The sequence below is a fragment of the Belonocnema kinseyi genome, chromosome 5 (assembly GCF_010883055.1).
Source record: "Belonocnema kinseyi isolate 2016_QV_RU_SX_M_011 chromosome 5, B_treatae_v1, whole genome shotgun sequence".
Classification (NCBI taxonomy): domain Eukaryota; kingdom Metazoa; phylum Arthropoda; class Insecta; order Hymenoptera; family Cynipidae; genus Belonocnema; species Belonocnema kinseyi.
The window spans coordinates 41,816,449-41,837,189 of NC_046661.1; the positions used below are offsets into that span (position 1 = coordinate 41,816,449).

At 33.7% G+C, this 20,741-nt stretch overlaps 1 protein-coding gene across 3 annotated transcripts; it reads left to right on the plus strand.

Annotated features, from left to right (window-relative positions):
- Positions 1-3,141: 3,141 nt before the first annotated feature.
- On the plus strand, positions 3,142-10,415 carry LOC117172863. 3 transcript variants are annotated; one of them, XM_033361126.1, is made up of 8 exons: positions 3,142-3,351; positions 3,431-3,856; positions 4,935-5,301; positions 9,082-9,156; positions 9,290-9,401; positions 9,524-9,631; positions 9,807-10,001; positions 10,076-10,415. In XM_033361126.1, the coding sequence occupies exons 2-8, from the start codon at positions 3,496-3,498 to the stop codon at positions 10,133-10,135; spliced, it is 1,278 nt and encodes a 425-aa protein (XP_033217017.1). In that variant the 5' UTR covers positions 3,142-3,351; positions 3,431-3,495; the 3' UTR covers positions 10,136-10,415. The 3 variants fall into 3 exon arrangements, with proteins under 3 accessions (XP_033217017.1, XP_033217019.1, XP_033217018.1); XM_033361128.1 differs by having other exon boundaries at positions 4,935-5,148; XM_033361127.1 differs by having other exon boundaries at positions 3,442-3,856.
- Positions 10,416-20,741: the final 10,326 nt, after the last annotated feature.

A 20,741-nucleotide genomic window follows, 5' to 3' on the forward strand; every position in this document is an offset into this window, starting at 1 on the left:
TACTTTTTTTGCAATATCTACTTAAAACTAGGGAAATTGGCTTCACCTTGGGCTTAATTTATACAGAATTTCGAAAACAATCAACCTTTTAAAGAGAAGTTTTTTAGCTTTGATATAATTAAAATTATAAGGATTTATTCAGTATTAAAAAAAAGGTCTCCAAACATGAACATTTAACAAAAACTGGGTGAGTCAAATTTTGCACAAATCTAATACCTTCTCTGATGAGAATGTAAAAATGAATTAATTTGTCATGAATGATTTTTTGATAGTTCCTTTTTGGTTTTAATCGTAAAAAATAGCATTAAAAACATAAAAGAAAATTTTGAAACCTCTCACATGGGACGAAAAAGAAATTAAAAGATAAAATTTGTAAGAGAGTTTTTCCACGAAGCGGGCAGATTTTTTTGATTGTTAATGATATTTTTTCGCGATTAAAACACAAACTACGCATCCTACCAAAAAGTGTTTAAAAAAATTTTTGTGGATCTTTTTAAAATGCTTATTTTTTGTTTATTCATCGTTTACCGTATTATGCATAGGATTCTATATAGGACCCTACATAGGAACCTACATGTTTCACCTATAGGTGCCACCTATAGGAAATGATATATAATACTATAAAGGATCCTATATAGGTTCCTATACAGGACGCTATATAGGTTACTATATAGGACGCTATATAGGTTCCTATATAGGACCCTATATAGGATCCTGTATATGTTTCTGTATGGGACCATATCCAAATGCGCAGTAGTATTCTATGGCACCTACGGCTGCGCAGAAGTTTTTTTGGTTCTCTAGGAGCACCTACAGACATATGTATTTTTAGGTACAATGAGGTGCCATTAGCTAGGTACCCTTCGGTACCTTATTAAGGAGTGTCCTATAAGCAGCACGATGCATTCCTGTGGGAAATCTTCGCCCAATAATTTATATTTTTGTGTAGGCACATGCTTCTGCAAGACAAACTTTTTCAGAAGGTATACCTTCTTTCTACTCTTATTAGTTCCTAGGATTAGAACATGGGCGAACATTTTTTTATCACAAAATTTTACTTTTCATCTAAAAAACAACACAAAGAAACGCGCGATACAGCATGTCATGTCGTAGAAAGAGGTTACCAGCACTCACTGACGCTTTCATTTGTTAATAAGAGAAATACGTTACAAAGTTTTCGCGCAATTCTGCGATTCCTCATGCTCCTCTGTCTGCTGTGACCTACTGTGCTTGCGCTAGCCAACAGTAGACGAAACGACTGGTTGAGTTCGCGCTATCCTCTATCCTCCTTAATAGCTTCCAAACTTCATGTTCTCACGAAATGTGATTTACATAGTAAAGTATCATGTATTATAAAGTATAGTATTTGGTTAAAATTTAATCTTTTTTGTATAGAATTGATATTCTTGGTTGAAAATTGATCTTTTTGGTCAAAACCTTACTTCTTTGATCATAAATTTAATTATTCGATTCAGAATTCATTTGAAAATTCAAATATTTGTTTGAAAATGCGTGTATTTGGTTAAAAATTAATTTTTGTGTAGAAAATTAATCTTTTTGAATACAAATTTATCCTTTTGGTTAGAAATTTTCTTCTTTTATTGAAAATGATTTTTTTTTATTGTAATTTAATTTTGTTGACTGGAAATCTAACTGTTTTATTATTTTTGGTATAAATTGTAATGTATAATTAAATTGATCTTCTTTTATAAAAATGTTAGTCTTCTTGGTTACAAATATATCTGCTTGGTTGAACATTTAACTGTTTTTTTTTTTACCAAAGAGAAAGTACTGCTCGTACGTATTTGATGGATTGATATTTCATGAACATTTATTCATCTTCTATTTTAGAATAAAAATATTCTTTTAGTTTTAAGTGGATACAAAATTATAATTTTTGTTATTTACCTTCTTTTTACTTCCTAAATCAATTTCACTTCCAGTAATTTATATTCAATATGTTCTTATTTAAATATGTAACAAAACTTATTATTAAAATTATTTGAAACAGATTCCGTGAATAAATTTAATTTTAGATAAATAACTACTATCCAAATTGAAATCTGATATTTTGTACTTCAGGATGTATTCAATTGACATCAAATTTGTAAAAAACACAAAATCTTTGATTCTTTTTAAATCTTATCTCTTCGAGCGTAATTAGATTGAGTTCAAATTTCGATTTCGACATACGAAATTAAAAACAATTAATTTTTTCCAAATTGTAACTATCAAGACGACATTAAATCTACTTCAACTTTCCGGGTCGCCTGGTGAAATTCAATGCGATTGCTTTGCTCTAAATCCTTATTTTCCACAAAGTATTAGATTGACTTCAATATTTAAAGTTGCTTGACGAGATTACACAGGATTCACTTATTTTTCAGTTTTAATAATTCCCAACAGAATTAAAGTGTATTCAATTTTCGTTGAAATCGGCTCAGAATTAAACACGATTGAAATCAGACGCGATTTTTTCACGATAGACAGAATTAAAATGCATATCACGTAAAATGGGATGGGTTCCGTATTCAAAACTTCTATAATTCGACGATATTTGAACGCATATTAATCGAATTAAATTTACGGCTTCTTACCGGGTAGGATCCTATGCCATTTTCTATAGGTGGCGCCTATAGGTGAAACTTATATATCCTATGTAGGATCCTATATAGGATCCTATGTAGGTTCCTATATAGGATCCTATGTAGACTGAGAGTTGAAATTTGATATTTTTCAGGAAAACGCTAACACAATTCATACTCTATAACAATTTCAACAATGTGCAACTCTTTCTTTCCACAGAGATACCATGTATATCACTTCCGTATATAATTATTATAACTACATAGTGCAACAACTTTCGAGTTCCGTATCTGTTTTTGTCATAAAATGATAGGTTAGAAGTTTCGAAATATCTCAAAGTTTATTATGTCCAAAAAATTAGAAACTGCAGATCGGAAAATTATACATCTGATTGTCCTTTGATCAGAAATGTAAAGTGCTATAATGGCAGAGCACAGTTCGTCGAGCGGTACATAATATATGATGCACTAACTCTATCTCAAGTTTGGTCACATGGGTATAGAGCATTTTCATAGCAGTCAATTGTTCGAAGCTGTTCAATGAAGGTGAAAAATAAACGAATCAAAAGTGATGTTTTTAAAATTATAAAATTACTATAAACTTGTAGAAGTTCAAGAAAACCTATTGTATTATGTCAGCTATTTGTGCAGCTTTTTCAAGAAATAACATAATTTTGAACAAAGATTGTTGGTCCGTAATAGAACAAATCTATCTTATAATAGTCGATGGTGTGTGTCTACTAAGATTGATTTAGATCCGTAACAGGTGTTTATTTATTAAAACATTGTAGTATGAATATGAGACCTATTAAAAATTGTCCGTGTTAATAATGTAATTATTTAAGATTGATTTCAGACATAAAAAACTATTTCAGAGTTTCGAAACACTGTATTAATAACTATCCAGCTTATGACGGCTGTAAACAGATCATCTTTAAATCAATATGCCGAGCATTTATTTGACCTTTTGCATCTTCTTCGTATATATAAAAGTGAAAAAGTATTTTCCTTATTGGCAAGATTTTCGACCGGGATCTTGATAATAATATGTGTGGTTGCTAATCTTGTGTTAGTGATTTCAGAACTAATAGGCCTCAAGGATGCAAAAAATGTAAAACAACTGGCTAGAGGTATTGGACTGGTTTCATTTCACACGACTGGAATTGTGAAATGGTGCTACTGCATGTGGAAGATAGACATAATAACAAGTCTTATTAATATGCTTCATAACTGTCACTACCTTTCATTGCAAATTTGTCAAAATGTTCGAGGTAAAGTTTTTTGTCGAATTTGGGATATGGCGGATTAAAATAGTTTGGTGTAATTTAACGAGTCGTGGATACTTACGAAGTCCTATTAGATGTTTAAGGATTTTTTAAAGAAAAATGCTGAATTCTATTAGCGCAATATCAGCAGAAATTATAAAAACAATAGTGTTTGAATTATTTAGTTCCATAATAATAAGAGGAAAGTGAGGAGCGGCACATTTTTTTTTATTTCTTCAGATCAAAGGAATATTAAGGTGACATCAAAGAAACATAAAGATGATTCAAATACTTGATTAAAATATCTTCTTTTTTATTCAACTAATTAAATCATTTAACTAAAAAATGTTTTTTGGCTGTTAAAATCAGATTAAAGAAAACTAGGATTTTTGTTTCAAAGAATTTAGTTTCCTGAATGGATTATCTGCATTAAAAAATAATTCTTAATAAAATAATTGCACTAATTGTAAATCAAACCGTAAAAGAGTTGCCTTTAAACAATATTTAACCAAATATGAAATTAAATAACTTGGCACAAATATACCTAAGGAAATAAATGCATTCAGTGAATCTTAGATTTTTTGTTAATTGGAGTAGGAGAAAACTGATAACCGAATATATTATGATATTATTGCGGAAAGTGGATTAGAATCGGAAATAATACGAGTAAATAAGGATAGAAAAAAAATAGAAATATTAGAAAGAGAATAATATTCTGTTCATGTGTGGAATGCAATGGAGACGCCAATATGAAATTTGAAATATCGGATTACTTTTTTTATATCTGTTTGATTCTAATCAAAAAAGATATAATTTTGTAAATTGCTAATCAGCTTTCCATAATGTAAAATATCGAAGTATTAATTGGTAAAATTTGGCTTGACAAACTGTTTTCACATATGTGGATTCCGGATCATGTGACAATTTTAAATTCACATCTAGTTGGAAAAATGCATCGAGTGCTACTGCGACATGTAATTTAAATTTTGCGGAAATTGACATTAAACAAGCTGAAATACAATAAATCTATTAAGATGAAATCTAAAGGTGTTTCTAAATGATTATCTTTAATTTTGTTTTACAGATCGAGAGAAGTTGCATAAAGAAATGCAACTGGCATGCAAGATAACAAGTATATTTGCATACTATTGGCCTCCAATTGGCATTGGTGCCGCGTTGCATTATTGTTTCAATCCAATTTCATTTCGATTATACAGAATTTATATTGAAAAACATGACAGTGCCGCAATCCCAAAAATACTTCCTCTGGATGGATGGTTTCCTTGGGATCAGGAACAGTATTATGGATATTCTTATTTTATTCAAATTTGTGGTGTGATTGGGTGCTGTATGGGAAGTATATGTTATGATCAATTATATGTATCAACCTTGCTCATTGTTTGCTCTCAATTAAGATTTCTCAGTAAAGCTTTGAGATCAGAAAATGTCAGGTACTTACATACATAAATTATATTTCTAAATCTAAAAACTGTATCTGCCCTGCTGGTCCGGGAGCTGACGAAATGTTTCATGTATCATTTTCTACTGATTCAAATTTTTCATGTCGCCTATTTTTCATGCAAAACACATGCAAATGCCAGTGTGGCTCCTGTTACTTTTGCAGCATATTTATTGTTTTAATTGAAAATATTAAAAAATGGATGACTTTTGCAATGGAGTGCATGATAGCCATAGCCCACTTGGAAACTAGGATTTTCTGGCAGTGATACGCCTTGAAATTTTTAATTATTCTTTTTCTCGAAAAAATAGAATATGTAGTCGCTCGAAGGATATACGACAGTTAAAAAATTAAAGACTTATTTAAAAAATCAATGCTTTAGCTTTAATAGGGCCAGCTGGCGTTATACGTCTTATATTTATTTAAACCTTTTACCGTTGCAAAAAAAACTATTGCAATTATTCCGTGACCTTCTATAGGCAATTTTAACGTAGAATCCAAATTTCAACAATTTAAAAGTTGATTTTGCTGTTTTTTCGAGGATTTTAAAAAGGGACCGAATGAAGACCCAATGAGATATTTACTCTTTAGGGGTACTTTGCAGAGGCTCCATTCGGTTCCTTCGGTCTGCCCAGGCATATCAAAGCTGATGAGTTCGCCGAAGCAGCCCAAACAGTTGCTTATTGCACTAACTTAGAGGGCTTGATCGAACACGTCAAAACGAAAACAGAATAATCTGAATGTCACTTGAAGTTTTTAATTGACGGTGGAGGAGGGTTTCTGAAAGTATGTTTGTCTATCCAGTCTAGTGAAAAAAGGAATAACCGTTTGGGTACCGTCAAACGTATGAGCAAGGAGTTTGCACAAAGCGTTTCAAAGATTCTGGAGTTATCCAATTGCTCATATTCGCACTGGCACAGAACGCCCAGAAAAATCACGAGAATATATTGCAACTGTGGTCATCAATAAAAATCAATAATTTCGAAGGGACTATTGCAACAGATTTAATACTCGCAAACATCAATGTGGGTTTCAGTCTCATAACAGCTCTTATCGTGCGTAATCCATCCGGACTACGAGACTAGCTTTAAACCCAGTGGGCACACAAGTCCTAAACTTGTCCTATACACGTCTTTCGGCGGACGTCTTAAGGACGTCCTGAGAACCTTTTAAAGACATGAAAAGATCCAAAGGATGTCTTAAAGACGCCAAATCATATGCCATAGAGGTACATTCTACGGGCCTCTTTAGGACGTCCCGGTGCCCACTGGAAACGTAAATCGTGTGAATATAATAGCCTTCACTCATTTTAAAAGTTAATCATACTTTCATAATCTTATCCAATGAAAGTTTTTAGTTCACAATTAAGTTGTTTGGGTTATTATTTCCTACAATTTAAGATACAAAATATTATAAGAAAATTTTTATATGTTTAGTTCTCTAGAAATGAGCAATTAAAAAAGAATTTGTGTGTTAAATTTTACTTAACTTAGTTCGGTAAACGGAGGACAATATGGAATTTTATTAAAATTTCACATTTAGTCATGTAAAATGAAATAGAGTAATATTTGATATAAAAATATCAATTATTCATATAAGTTTATTATAATTTAATTCGCCATTCAGTAAGAAATAATACAACTATAGACAATGAAGATAAACTGACAGTTAGGTAAAATGAGATATCGATTAGCTACCAGTTAGGTAAAATGATTCGAACTGTTCTGTAAAATTTAGTGCGTCAGCAAAAAAAAAAACTTGCTACAACCATATTCTGTGGAAGGTCATCCACTTACTACACACATTCTTACACAATTTGTCTTAAACGATTACGTTAAATTACAATACATTACATATAATATAGTCGCACGCTTTTAATGATAATAACGCTTTTAAAAATCGAAAAGACTGTGACGGATTTCGAACCACCTACTCTAAGTTTAACGCGTTCTATCGCTAACGACTAGACCTCACGGCTAACTTAAAACTTAGAATATCGAGAAAAAAATCTCAGCTAAAAAGTTAAAGTACGAGTACGTCAGGGCCGTTCAAAAAATATCTGGTCCCCGTTCATCGAAATTTCTTATTTTAACATTTTGTTAATAAACGGGCTTATAAAAATTAGAGGAAGCAAATAAAAACATTGGATAATGTTTTATTACAAATTTTGTAACCTTAAAACTCTAAATTATTCAATTTTCAATATTTTTAATTTTTGAAAAATTGAACATTAAAAACTTACAAATTAAATTTATATAAAATCTATTAAAATAAATTAGGTTAGAATTTAATGAATAAAATAAATATTTGAAACTAATCCATATATTTGAGTATTTTCTGAATTCCTGCAATATTAACCGAAACTTAAAAATGTTAAAGTTTGTACGGGGGACTCGGCTTTAAACTTCAGCCCTGGCAAAGATGTACGTGCCTAGCGATTCTCATTTTACCATACTGTTGTGGGATTCCTCTCATAATAAAAATGAAAATCTCTTTAAAAATTCTGCAATCTATACTTTTTTATAAGGGAATCGTTAATATCATACCAAAATAAACTTTAGATCATTTATTTAATACAAATTTACATTACTTTGCATTATTTCATGATATACTGGTATGAAAATAATACAATCCTTATATGAATTATTACATATCAAAATTTTCACTTTTGGACTTAAGATTTTACATAACTCTTTTTTAATATTTATAGTTGTGTTTTGTTTTAAATCCCAAAATAATTATAAACTTGATCTAAATGCAGTAATGTTCTCCATTTACTGAACTAATTGGCTGAACTTTATTGCGCGAAATCTAAACTTTGGTAAGTGAAATAAAAGATTATTCACTAAAAAACTACTTTTGCGGACTATAACTCCAACACTTTTAGAGATAGAACATTCATTTATGTTTATGTTTTGCAGATAATTTTATATAATTTAATTTTTGTACGGGTACTTAGGACTTCGGATTTATTAGAAAGGAAATATTTTTCAAAAACACATGTTTTTCCACTTTTTCTCTCATTTTTCAGCATTATTGAACGGTTTTACTTGTCTCAAGATTTCAAGTAGTTAGAACCTTCTTCTGTATGTTAAACGTTTTTAGCGTCAAAAATGGCTCAAACGATTTTTTATTTCGGGCTGAAAATGATTGTGAGACATCACCGAAGTGTAATAAAAAGAAAACCAGGAGATGCGAGAATCTTTGGGTTGAGCATAGTCGAAACTCACCGTAAGATATTTTTTCCTCGCCTTTTTCCTCACGCATTACGTTGTCGGATCGATTGAGCCGTCTGAATAGTATAATATGCCAATATAAGATGTAATCTTCGTTTCCTAGAACGGGCTCTAGAATTTTTCCATAGAAACATTTCCATTCCCGTAAGAGTCCTAGATTTAGGGCGAGTTTTTTATGTATATAATGCTCGCCACATCATTATCTCTGTGCTCAACATAATCGACATCGGTCAACCACGCCTTGATGCAACACGTGTTTCCGATAATTTGTGGTGCTTACAGCCCTGTCCTAAATCTCAATGACATATCCTTCTGTCTTTGGATACATGATGTTCCTTTTCAGCCAAAAATTGGATATCTCACTATCCACTTCATGTTGATCTAATGTTTTCGGTTGATAGCCATGGATTAGCTTTTTGTCTCCATTGCATGTTTAATTCCTCTGTGGTTGTAAAGTGTAACATCTCGTTTGCTGTTAAAATAATCTTGCAACATACATTTAAGGTATATCAATTAACCAATTGACTTTATTCTAGTGCAAAAGTAACTGGTATAGCCCGTTTTGAAGAGCGTCTGAAGAATTGTGCAGTGCAGCATGCGAAAATCCTAAAGTGAGATTAAACATTTTCAGCATAAACAAATTTAATTTCCTTTAAAAATATATGATCCCAAATTAACTTTTTGTAATTCATTTGAAAATCGTTATAATTTTTTAAAGAACTCAATACACTTTCTGATTTTTAGATACGTTAAAGAGTTGGAAGACGTTGGCAGTCCATGTATGTTTGTGCAATGTGTGCAAAATATTGTTATACTGTGTTTGTGTTCATTTGAAGCAGCAACTCTCCAAATTACGGTAACATATTAAATATATTTTATTATTGAATAAATTACAAGTAAAAAATCAATTATTAATTTTTTTATAATGATACTATTATTCTACTTCTAAAGTAATTCTGTATTTTTCCATATCAATAGTCTGATGCAGATTGTGTTGTGAACATATTGAACTTGTTGGAATTCTGTTCGGGGGTGACTGTGCAACTATTTTTCTTCTGCTACATTGCCAGCTACATATCATCTCTGGTTAGATAAAAAAATAATTTCTTTCGTAGTGTTCTTAAATATTTTCTGAATTATGATCATTTTCTTCAACTATTTATATCGTATTTACAAAATACAAAAACCATTTAATACAAACTTTGCATGAGTATAAAGAAACATAATATATTTTACAACATTTAATTTTTATTATTTGAAGGGCTTAGATATAGCAGAAGCTGCATATGCCTCCCAGTGGGCTTCTTCTTTTGATGCTTTGAAGAGTAAGAAAAGATATAATAGAAGAAACCATAAAGTGAAATATTCAGTACTAATGATAACTACTCGTGCCCAGATACCTATTTTACTCACCGGCGGTCCATTTTACATTCTTTCTCTCCAAACTTTTAAATCCGTGAGCTAGTTTATCACTTAATTTTGTGTTATTTGTCTTGAGTTCAGTTTTTTAATTTTTTTGGATATTTCCAGATTGTTGGCATGGCGGTCTCAAACGCTGTGATATTGAGCCAAGTATATGGAGAAAAATGAGCCTAGAGCTTCGATCAAATTTTGTAACCCGCCATACAATATGTTACTTAATTATAGAATTTAAGTTATGAAAGCTCCTCCGTACTCTTACAACTTTTTCCATTTTGCAGACAGAAGAAGTCCTTTCTATTCGATACTTTGTGAAAGAAAGACAGTACTAATAAGAATTCCATCCGTCTAGCCTAAAAGTTTTTTCTGCACGATATTACTTTAAGCATGACCTTTTTAAAAATTCACATCAAATCAATAATTCTACCTTAGAAATAACCGATGGGAGCACATAAATTAAATTAAAATGAAAATATATATCCTGTTTAACCCGACTTATTCTATTTCTTTTCCATTACTTATTATTTATTTAATCGTAATCATATTATTTTAATCGATTTTTTCCTACACTGTTTGGTTCTTCTTAAATGCTGCTTCTACAATTCTAGACTATCAGCTTTATATTTCATTTGGTCTTATTTTATTTACCCTTTAGAAATCTTTTCCACGCGGCGAAACTATTGGTTGTAAAATTGATATGATAATATTTATTTTTAAAAGAGTTCGATGGCAATCTAGGATATGGCCGAGAAAATAGTATTAATGACAACAGCGATACGAAGAAATACCTTTTCGATGACAATTTATCACATTATTAAGCACCGTTAGTAAAATACACTCAGAAATATTTATACATAGGGTTATGAAAATAACAGAAGAAAAGATATGGGAGGTCTAAAGTGGATTTATGTCAGGAAGACCATGTACGGATCAAATATTTAGCTTAAGGCAGATCACAGAAAAATGTTTGACAGTAGGAAAAAAAGTTTTCTGTGCATTTGTTGACCTAGAAAAATCTTTTGAGTAGGTATATAGAAGTAAACTTTGGGAAGTCCTGAACGAGTACAGAGTCAATGGATAGTTTCTACAAGCAATAAATACAATATATACTGGTATCAAAGCAAGTGTAAGGGTTAATGGAAAACTGAGTGACTGGTTCGATATTATGCAAGGTGCTAGACAAGGATGCGATATGTCATCATGGACATTTATTATATTTATGGACAACCCTAATAGCACGGAACGTTCCGAGAACGTGCCTTGAACGTTCCGCAGGAAGCTTCGCAAGGTTCCAGAAACGTTCCCTGATCATGTAAAATGTCCACCGCTTTAAACGTTCCACAAACTTTCCATTGGGACCTGAGGGGAACCTTCCATTATTGTTATTTTTAATAACTATTATCTCGTAAACCGTAAGAGATAGGTAGAAATAGATGTCATTTTTTAGTTTTGAGTATTGTACATACGACATTGTAATATTGTATCTATATCGTAAAATGGCATTAATGTTGACCTATCACTTACGGTTTATCGGGTATTCATTGATAATAATAACAATAACGATAATTTATTCTTTGAACCATACAGTGGAATGTTCCTGAAACGTTCCACTGAAACGTTCCCAAGAGGCGGACATTTTACGAGCTTAGGGAACGTTCCCTGCTACTAGGGAAGTGTCTCAGAATGACCCTCTTCATCGAGAAAGGTGCGTTGACCTCAAGACTGTAAAGGTATGTTAGCGTTCGCAGATGATAAGGTTGTTATAGCAGCACTGTAAAAAAAGGTTTGTGTAAAATTACAAAGTTTCGGAAAATTAAATATTGTTTCATTATAAATATCACAAACTTGACTGTGTGATTTTACAAAAGTATGTGAAATTAAATCCTCTAGAGGTGTAAATAAAAGGACCTTTGAACAGGAGTGTAATATTACACACTCGATAAAAATAAAAATGCAAATTCCCTCGTGCGAACTTTACATTCAGAAGGGAAAATTCAGTCGCAGTGTGTAAAAATACCATGCGCCGGTAAAATCACTTTCATGTGATTGAAAATTACATCGAGATTTTTAATTTTAACAAAGATCTTTAATTTTACCCTGGCGGAAACTGTAAGATTTTTTATTTAAAATTCATTGAAAATTTAGAATAATTAATGAAATAATATGTGAAGACGAAAGCGTCTCTCGTTTTCGTTGTTTATCGATGCCTTCATCCTCTAATTTTCGAGCCTTTTTATTCTTAATGCGAAAAAATTGACAGCTACCCAGCTTACAATATCGGATAGAACCCGGTTAGAAGTGGGTTCTAACTGTCCATAACCGGTCTCTAACCGGATTTTGTCCCTGGGTTGTAAACGGTATCAATCCCGTATACTGGAATATTTGCACCCTATTCTTAACCGGTTCTTTACCAGCGCTTATACAAATTTCATCCCCAGAATCTAACCGTCACCTAATCGGCTCTTAACTGGGTCCTTTTAATATTCCTAACCAGGTTTAACCGGTCTCTAACCGGATTTTGTCTCCGGGGTGTTAACCGGCACCTAACCGCTTTCCATCCGGCATACTGTAATATTTGTACCCGATTCTTAACCGGTTCTTCACCGGCGCCTATCCAAATTTCATCCCCAGGATTTAGCCGTCACCTAACCAGTTCTTAACTGGGTCCTCATAATTTTCCTGATCGGGTTTAACCGGTCTCTAACCGGATTTTGCCCCCGGGTTGTAACCGGTACCTAACCGGTATCAATCCGGTATACTGGAATATTTGTACCCAATTCTTAACCGGTTCTTCACTGGCGCCTATCCGAATTTCATCCCCATGATCTAGCCGTCACCTAACCGGTTCTTAACTGGGTCCTCATAATATTCCTACCTGGTTCTTAACCGGTCTCTTACAGGATTTTGTCCCTGGTTTGTAAACGGCACCTAAACTTCTGTTAAGCGGGCGCTATCCGAATTTCGTCCCGGGTTTTAAGCGTCACCTAACCATTGTTTACCCACCATCATATGTTATATTTGTACCCGATTCTTAACCGGCCCCAATCCAAATTTCGTCCCCGGGTTGTTACCGTCACCTGACTGGCCTCTATCCGGCATCATATGATATTTGTACCCGATTCATTGATGGTTTGTAACTGGGTCCTCAAAATATTTCTACCAGGTTCTTAAACAGTTTCTATCCCAATTTCGTCCACATTTTGTAATCGTCAGCTAACCGGTTTCTATGCGAGATCAAGCGATATTGGTACCCGATTTGTAACTGGGCCCATAAAATACTTTTGCCCAGATCTTATCTGATTCCTACCCGAAATTTATCCGTTTTTTCTGTCCGCTGTGTACCCGACACTTAATCGGGTTCTATGTAAAAACGAATGTTTGTATGAGGTTCCTACGCGGGTCTTACCCGGAATTTAAAAGAATTTAGTTCTTTCTCTTATCTTAATATATTCCTTACCTGATTGTACTTAAAACGCACGTTTCTTATATCTAGACATGTGCGAAAATACCCAGTGGGCACCGGGACGTCCTAAAGACGTCCGTAGAATGTACCTCTATGTCATATGATTTGACGTCTTTAAGACATCCTTTGGATCTTTTCATGTCTTTAAAAGGTTCTCAGGACGTCCTTAGGACGTCCGCCAAAAGACGTATATAGGACAAGTTTAGGACTTGTGTGCCCACTGGGTATAATCGCGATAAATTAATCTTTCTTTTGATCTATAAAATAAATAATTTGACTGGTCACATGAAAAAGCTAAATCAATTCTTATATCTTGCGTAAAAGATTACACAGCAAAAAAAAGTCAAGAACTTTCCCGAAGACCATTGTATTCCTGTGTATTTTGAGCTGCTTAATCCGAAATTCAAGTCAAAATAGTACAAGTTCATGATCAAATTTGCACAGTGATGATAATAATCCATTTAAGTGTTACGAGAATTTAATAGGAATTTAATGCTATTTTAAATATTTACTTTTAAGTATGCAGACATAAACTTTCATTAATATGTAAGTAAAAAAATTAGGTCCATATTCAATAGAATAATTTCATTGTTAATAATTTTATAATAAAGCATACCTGGATAACTAAATTTGGTCTTCAACAATATTTATATTCTGTTCCCAAATTCTGATAGAACTCGTTTAGGACCGGTTAGAACACACACTAGTGTTCAATACCTTTTAAAAACGGGTTAGAGACCAGTTAGAAGATAACTTTGGTCTTTAAAAATTTTTAATTCCTCTTTTCGATCGCCGGATAAAACCCAGTCAAAGTACACACCAGTATCAAGTTGCTTTTAGGAACCGGTAAGGGACCAGTTAGAAACTAGCTTCCCTCTTTGACAATATTTAATTTCTGTTTTGGATCGCCGGATAAAACCTGGTTAGGACCGGTTAGAACACACGCCAGTGTCAAGTGCCTTTTAGGAACCGGTTAGAGACCAGTTAGAAGCTAACTTTGGTCTTCGACAATATTTAATTTATCTCTTTGATCGCCGGATAGAACACGGTTAGGACCAGTTAAAGTACACACCAGTATTAAGTGCCTTTTAGGAACAGGTTACAGACCAGTTAAAAACTAACTTCAGCCTTTCACAATATTTAATTTCTTTTCCCAAATTTCGGGTAGAATCCGGTTAGAACTGGTTAGAAGATTTTTACAACTTATTTTCTGTTACCATTTCCAATATTAGAACCGGTTATGACCCGGCTACATTCCATATAGTGCAATTGAGACCAGTTAAGATCCGGTGAGAGACGATTAGAAACCAAATGGGTTTCTACCCGGTCACTATCTGGTTTCTAAATGGTTTTTATCTGACATTTTAAGCAGGATGCTATTGTATCAACCAAAATGCGGTTATTCAAAACGTATATTTCATCGCTAGGTGAATTCTTAACATTTTTCGTAAAGTTACTCCGACACACGAGGGTCCTTTTATTTACATCCACTAGAGATGTAAAATACAATAGATTTTTTTTACAGTGAGAACCAATCGAAGACTTTAAAAAAATGCTGAACAAACTAAAAACAAGCGAATGAAACAAAAATTCTGGAGTTCAAAAGAAGGAGTGAGAAAACAATGTGCTACATGTCCTAAATGATGAGAGAAAATAACAAGTTGATAAGTACGTATATCTTGGTAGTCTCTTCACTAGTGACGTAAAGATAGATGAGTTGGATAAACTCATAAACGAGGGTAAGAAGGTTAGCGGTATATGGATAGAAAGTCAAAACAATGAGTCGACTTTCGACTTTACCATCGAATTTGAACTTTTCGACTTTCAAAGTCAATTAATCGAGACGTAAAGTCGGTTTGGTCGACTTTCTCGACTTTTTTGCGTTGATTTTTTAATTTATAGTTACATAAATTTTAGATTTTTTATTGAAAAATTCAGGACTAAATTTTTAAAAGAATGGTCAGAGTAGATTTTTTATTTTTTTGCTTATTTAATTCTTACTGTAACTTAAACAGCGGAAAAAATGTCGATTTCTTTTTCATTTTTTAACTTCTTAACGTAATTTTTCTTTTACTTTCGTCCCTTGAATTTAATGCGCAAGGATATGAGAAAGATAAAATATCGCTAACTTGTATTAATTGTTAATTAATTGTATTAATTGTTATAAACAAATTTTATCAACAAATACTTGAAATTAGGGGCTAACACTCTTCAAAGTATATTTCTGCTCTGAAATCGCTTGCTTTCATCGTTAGGATGATACGTTAACATTAAAATTTAGGATTCAATGTTATTTGTTTATTTTATAAAGACGAATGTCAATTATTTGTTAGTGCGATTTGTTTATAACAATTAAATATGTAAGTTAACTTTTTTTTATTTTTTATACCCCTGTGCATTGAATCCAAGGGACGAGAAGTTTAAGAAAATTTTTGTCTAGATGATAAAAAATGAAATTAAGAAAATCGACATTCGGGAGCGTAAAGTCGATTGTGAAAAGTCGACTTTCGGACCGTGAAAGTCGACTTTCGATCAAAGTCGAAATCGAATTTACGAACGCTATACCGGTAAAGCAGGGCTCATTACCCGAAGTAAAAATATAGCAAATAAAGCTCAAATGAAAATACATATTTCAATAGTTGAACCAATTGTACTGTACGGTAGCGAGACGTGGATCTATAAAGAAAAGGATAAGAGTAAATTTAAGGCGATTGACATGAAATTTGTGGTGCAAAAGAGACAAGAGTTGACGTATAGAAAAAAAATCGGTAAAGATTTTTCGGGTTTGTTAAGAGAATGAAAGATGAACGAATAACGAAATAAATGTACCAGGGTAATGTAAATGGCAGTGTGCCCAGAGGCAGACCGCGGAAAGAATGGTGAGAATGTAAATGAGACCTTAATTAAAAGAGACGTAAGAAGCCACAAAAAGACGAGAGCTTGCATGAAAAAACTCATGTATGGCGACAAATAGTTAATAAAAAGAGTGCCATTAAAATGAATGACGCCTGAAACAAAAGACCTTTGATACTAATTGGCCCAAGTGGGGAGCCTCACATGACGACTTTGTGCGGCTCTTCACACGGGTGATCGCGGAACGCGTACTGTCTTGCCCAGCCGATCTTTGTGCAAAGTTGATGCATTTGTCTTTTGGTCTAATGATCAGCCCTTGGCTTTGTTTTATGGTTTGCATCTGCCAAAGCTGTCGCTGCATTATACACACTACAATAGATAGTTCAGAGGTCGGACTATGCTGAAAGATCTTTACGAAGCTCGTCATCCAGTTTAGCCAGATCCTTAGGCTTGAGATAAGCCTGAATTTTGATGTTTCTCCAGGTCCTGAAGCATCACTCTTCCTCTATTGGATGCCTCCTCGCGATTGGACTCAGCGTCGCCTCTCTTTTCTGTTTCCGGCTTGCTCTCGTATGATCACTGATAGAGTCCAAAGTATATACCAATCTCTCCTGTGAACTCCTTGACGATATTGAGAGCACTCTGAGATTACTTTTACCCGAAGCATAGATTGTTCGGTCGTCCATATAAAATAAACAATTGACCACGATATTCTATTAATTATGGTAACCAATTTCATCAGGAACACTTGGTACAGACTTTGGACTGCACAAGTGTGCCAAAATTCATCTGAAAAAAGGAAAGATTATTTGCGTTCGCAAGGACCCTGAGCTTATGGGTGTATCTGCGACTAACATACTTGCCGTCTTGATTCCACTTCACTCATTTAGGGTGATTCAATGAACAAAAAACGAGCTTGCGGCCCTTGATGCCGAAGTCCTCTCCTAAGAAGGGTCAAAAAACACGAGATGATTGGCAAAAGTGCGTTCCTTTACAAAGCCGCGGAGAAGGCGGCCGGGACACTTTGCTGAATTTTAACATCAAAAGTGAGGAAAGTGCATTACACCATCTAGGTGCTTTACTTCTAAAAGCCGATGTAAAAAACTTTTCACAGGAAACTTTCACAGAAATGTAGAAAAACAGTCCTTGTCTAAAGAGCAAACTTTTGCTTTTCTCAGATCATGTGGGATTAATTCAGGCACAGAGGGTTTCATTTTCGCATGCCAGGAAGGTTGCATTTCCACCTTAGTATTCCGTGACCGCATTTTATGTAATGAAGTCCCCCAGCGGTAGGTGCAGAGCGTATCATACACACACTGAGTACCTAGAACACATACCTTCTGGGTGTTCCCCTGATGCGGGAACTACGTATCTCTGGATCTACAATTTTCAGACAGCCGCACAGTGATCAAAATCCCCAAAAATTTTGATTTTTTTATGAAAAAAAGGATCAGTTAGAAGCTTTGGGTTCGCTTATTACAAATCTGATATTGGTTTGAAAAAAAATGGTGGATACAAAATGGCATGGGATTTTCACAAATATTGATTTTTTATAAGAAAAATGATTATTAAGGGGTCTTTGGTGTCACGAATTACGAATCTGATATTGTTTTTTTTTAACAAAATAGCAGATGCAAAATGGCGGGTAATTTTGTCAATTTTGATTTCTTCACAAGAAAATTGATTCCTCAGCCACTCAGCGTTTTTGTCGAAAAAATTTTGTTCCGTCCTATGAGCATCATTCCACTTATTTTTTCAAATCAGAAAATAATTTTTTTGTCGATTTTTACACTCTGGGTGTAACGTGTATGGAATGCTGAGTTTTTTGGAAAACGAACGTTCGATAACGACGTAGAAGTTCTCAGCACCCCTAGAAATTTTGTCTTTGACAAATTCAAATAATTCCTTTTGGGTTAAACAAATTCGCTGTTTTCTATCTCCATGATCAGTATCTGGAAAAGGAACGTTTTTAAAATTTAATGAGAGTTATGTTCTTTCACTGAAAATTCTTCTACATTGAAAATATTCACAATATTTTATAATATTTGAAATTACTTGATGAAATAGTGTTATCAATATCCGATTATTTACTATCCTTATATCTCATATATCACTGAATCTTTATTTAATAATATAAAATATGACACTGCACAATGAGCGTTTCATAGCGAATCTGTACAATCTATCTGAAATAATGTCTCAAGACCAAACGGGCAACTTTAGGCACCTAATTTTTAAATATGATTCACGTGAATGTGTAATTTTCCTTTGGGAATTGAAAGCAGGGCCCGACCTAGCAAGACTTTTCTCTATACTTTATTTTCATTAACGTGAATTGATGTAAGAATTCAAAAACCGAAGTAAATTGTTTATTATTTTTTTACTCTTATCTTTGTCATATCTATTTATGTTACACTATTTTTTCAATTACTTACATTCACGAGAACAATCCATGTTGTATCACTGGAATTGATCACTCCATTAAAAAACAATGCACTTTGAAAAACTGCTTTTATTACTTGCGACGTGCACGCGCTTCGAAGCGCTCGACGTGTGTACACAAAAAAGAAAGAAACAGGCTTAGATGAGCACGAATCAGTAGATATCGTTTCCGCACGATGCTAGTGGTACCGCTGCACTAATTTGAATCTATGCATGTACCTCAAAAAAACATTTTTTGCCTTATGGCCAGCTTTTTAAGATTTTTGACCACTGTGAGCCGTCTTCGTTGCACACTCTAGGCCTGACATCGTTCTCCAAGACTTCGAGAAACGATCTATATTCGTAATCGAATTTTCGGCTTTAGCCGACTACAACACCAATGCAAAGGAGAAGGATATGGATAAGAGGTATCAAGATCTCAAAATGGAGGTGCAACAACTATACTCAACAATATGCAAATATACTTCTGAAATGGATGCAGACAGCTGTCATCTTTGGATCGCTTCTTGTCCTCAAGACACACGAAAGTTTCGCTGGCATGTCGTTGTAATTTCATCGTGCCCTGTGACCACCTATCTCTCGGTCGTGACACGTGAGCATAGGTGTGATTTAACATGGTGGTTGTCAAAACGGCGGAATATATGGAGGAGAGTACCCAAATATGAGATACCAACTCTGTTTGGCGTGATTGTCGGAATTCTATGTACTGAATTTAAAAGTAATATAGGTCTTTTTAAAGGAAATTTAGTTTTGTCATAAGAAGCAGAAATAAAAAATTTTATTACAAATTTTTTTATGCTGAAAATACAAAAATGTAAAAAAATGCTTTTTCCAAACTCGTCAAACTATTTTCATAATATGAGATACCCCAGGAAATAGCTAATAAAATGCAAAATAAAGTATTATTTTTAATGAAAACCTTCATTCTATGTTTCCGAAGTATAAATTTACTGCTATTTAGATATATTTAGTTTTTCCAGTAGTCACAAACACTTTTGTAACCAATTTCCCCCGCACAGCCACAGTGTTATAAAAACCACAGGTATCTCATATTATGAGAACCACACCGTGCAACTATGCACTTACTATGTCTGACCTGTACAATGAAAAACTTCAACACTATCGATATTTTCCTACCTAGTTATTCAATCCCCATCACTCTAGACAAATTTACTGCTAAATACATATTGAATAAATAATAAATAGGGTTTAAAGAATTCCCTTCCAAGAACTCGACCACCATCGATTTCACAAAAAGTTCGCCTATAACATAGCCACACAAAAAAAAGTGTGCGGATCTGGTAACAAGACACACGTATTCCTATGGATTTTGGGGCGCTGAATTCAAATTCGGTATCAAAAATCACCCATCACGTCATGGTTGAGCCATAACCTCAAAAAATCATGCACTGAGGCAAATAAATTTCAAAATAATGCCAGTGTTGCAAATTTTCACTTCAAACACATGTCGACAACTGTGAAGGATCAACCATTGCCTGATGTCAACTTATTTAACATAACTTTACCCAACAGAACCTGACCTCACCTAACCTGAATTAACAGAAATTTATTGAACTACACGTAAAGCTCTGGAAGCATATTTTCCCAGTAGCCAATGTGTGCTACATCGAATAGGTCAACTCGAGCCCACCTAGAAATAAATATAACCTAACCTAACCTCACGAAACACAATTAAGCTGATTGTGTTATCCCGTTGTGTTTGCGGTACCATTTCATTCAGCTTCGGCATAACCTACATAGAGGTTTAACCTATCCTAACCTAACAAAACCTGACCTAACCTAACCTAACTTAACTTTAAGTAACACAATTAAACTCATTGTGTTGTCCCGTTGTGTTTGCGGTGTCGTTTCATTCAGCTTCGGCTTAACCTACATAGAGGTTTAACCTATCCTAACCTGACCTAAATTTCTTCAAATGAGTAATGTGCGTCTAAATTTTCAACCACCTGTAGTACAATGAAATGAATTTTATTGTGTTAGAACGGGAACACTTAAGTT

Bases quoted from the DNA above. Each gene is read 5' to 3' on its own strand.
- LOC117172863 (XM_033361126.1), top strand. From the start codon at position 3,496: ATGACGGCTGTAAACAGATCATCTTTAAATCAATATGCCGAGCATTTA. The intron at 9,157-9,289 runs GTGAGATTAAAC...TCTGATTTTTAG, and splicing joins CAGCATGCGAAAATCCTAAA to ATACGTTAAAGAGTTGGAAG. The intron at 10,002-10,075 runs GTGAGCTAGTTT...GGATATTTCCAG, and splicing joins CTCTCCAAACTTTTAAATCC to ATTGTTGGCATGGCGGTCTC.